We start from the raw sequence: 1439 nt of genomic DNA, 5'->3' as shown, positions 1-1439 counted from the left end.
GTTATGTTAAACTTATATTAAAGTTTTTCTTCATTACCCATTCAAGCCGTCTCCAGCCATTATAGCTAACACTAATTTATGACCACCGACCACCATGACATACACCACGAGACTCGGACATAGCGAACACTAACTTATGACCACCGACCATCTTGACATATCCCGAGACTCGGACATAGCTAACACTAACTTATGACCACCGACCATCTCGACATACCCCCAAGACTCGGACATAGCTAACACTAATTTATGACTACCGACCATCATGACATATCCCGACGTGGCCAATCTTAACAAAAAGGTCGAAACGATTTACATTTTATAGCGACCTAACAATTGAAAATACCGAGTGTGCACAGCCAAGCCTGCATTTCTCTTGGGGGGGGGGGGGTCTCATCGTGGTTTACCTCTTTTAACTGTCTTTCTTAACTTAACGAAAAAGTATTATGTCGCGTCAGAAGATAAATAAAATAGAACTTTCGCTCATCCAGAGTAAACACAATCCAAAAGGTGGACTTTATTTTGTAATAAGACGTCATGAACTTTAAAGACCATCCTTCACATCCGGAACTTCGCGATTTTTTTCTCGGTATTGACACGAATTTTATATAAAAGCTGTATAAATAAAATGCTACTATTATTGCACACAAATAAAAGTAAACACTTACCTTGGTCCCTTCTACACTTATAATTCGGTAAAAATTCCTTGTGGAGTCGTAAAAGAAGCTAACACTGATGGCTTGAGAGCTAGCCGGAATCCACGCTCGCTTAGTCTTGGGGTCAATGTGAAAGACATGAGCTTTGGTAGTAAAGATGGGCTGTTCCCTGAAATGTAGAGAGATTTTGTTTGTTTAGTTTATACTTTTCGCACAAAGTTATCTCTAATGTTGAACTGATAGACTACAATGAAAGCAACTGGTCAACAACACCCACAGCCAACTTTCTAACTACTTTTATCTCACCGCACAGTAGGATTTGATTTTCACTCTTATGCTGCACGCACTGCCTCAAAGTGCGGGGCGTTTTTAGTTTTTTTTGTTTTTTTTTATTTGTATATGAGAACTAGATGCGAACCATGAATCCTCGGATTCATAGTCCGGACATGTTAACCGCTAGTTTACCCCTGGCACTCATTGCTTCAGTATCTGGACTTTGGTCCTAATTGGCCGGGGAGGGTCAGGTTCAATACGACCTCTTCCTCCTTCAGCACTGTGGTTTAGGAGCAAGTGAATGTTTATGTTGGAGTAAACTGCACTTGATCCGATCCCTTTCAGGGCAATGTCCATGTAGGTATCTACATTAATACTCCTATGTTGTCCACATCGTCGCTTACGTCCATGTAGGTATCTGTAATAGCATTCTTATGTTGGGCATATCGTCGCTTGTGTTCGTTATCGCAAAGTCTTGCACTTGACGAACAGTTCAGTATATACAACACA

At 40.8% G+C, this 1439-nt stretch overlaps 1 protein-coding gene across 1 annotated transcript in view; it reads right to left on the bottom strand.

The window, feature by feature from the left end:
- LOC111087333 (homer protein homolog 2-like) overlaps positions 1–1439 on the bottom strand; it is a 66675-nt gene that overhangs the window by 35274 nt on the left and 29962 nt on the right. The window contains exon 2 of the mRNA XM_022393619.1: positions 669–825. Coding sequence (XP_022249327.1) covers positions 669–825 — 157 coding nt within the window. The remainder of the gene's footprint in view (positions 1–668; positions 826–1439) is intronic.

The sequence above is a fragment of the Limulus polyphemus genome, unplaced genomic scaffold (genome assembly GCF_000517525.1).
Source record: "Limulus polyphemus unplaced genomic scaffold, Limulus_polyphemus-2.1.2 Scaffold2020, whole genome shotgun sequence".
Taxonomy (NCBI): Eukaryota; Metazoa; Arthropoda; class Merostomata; order Xiphosura; family Limulidae; genus Limulus; species Limulus polyphemus.
This window is presented reverse-complemented; position numbering and strand designations above follow the sequence as displayed.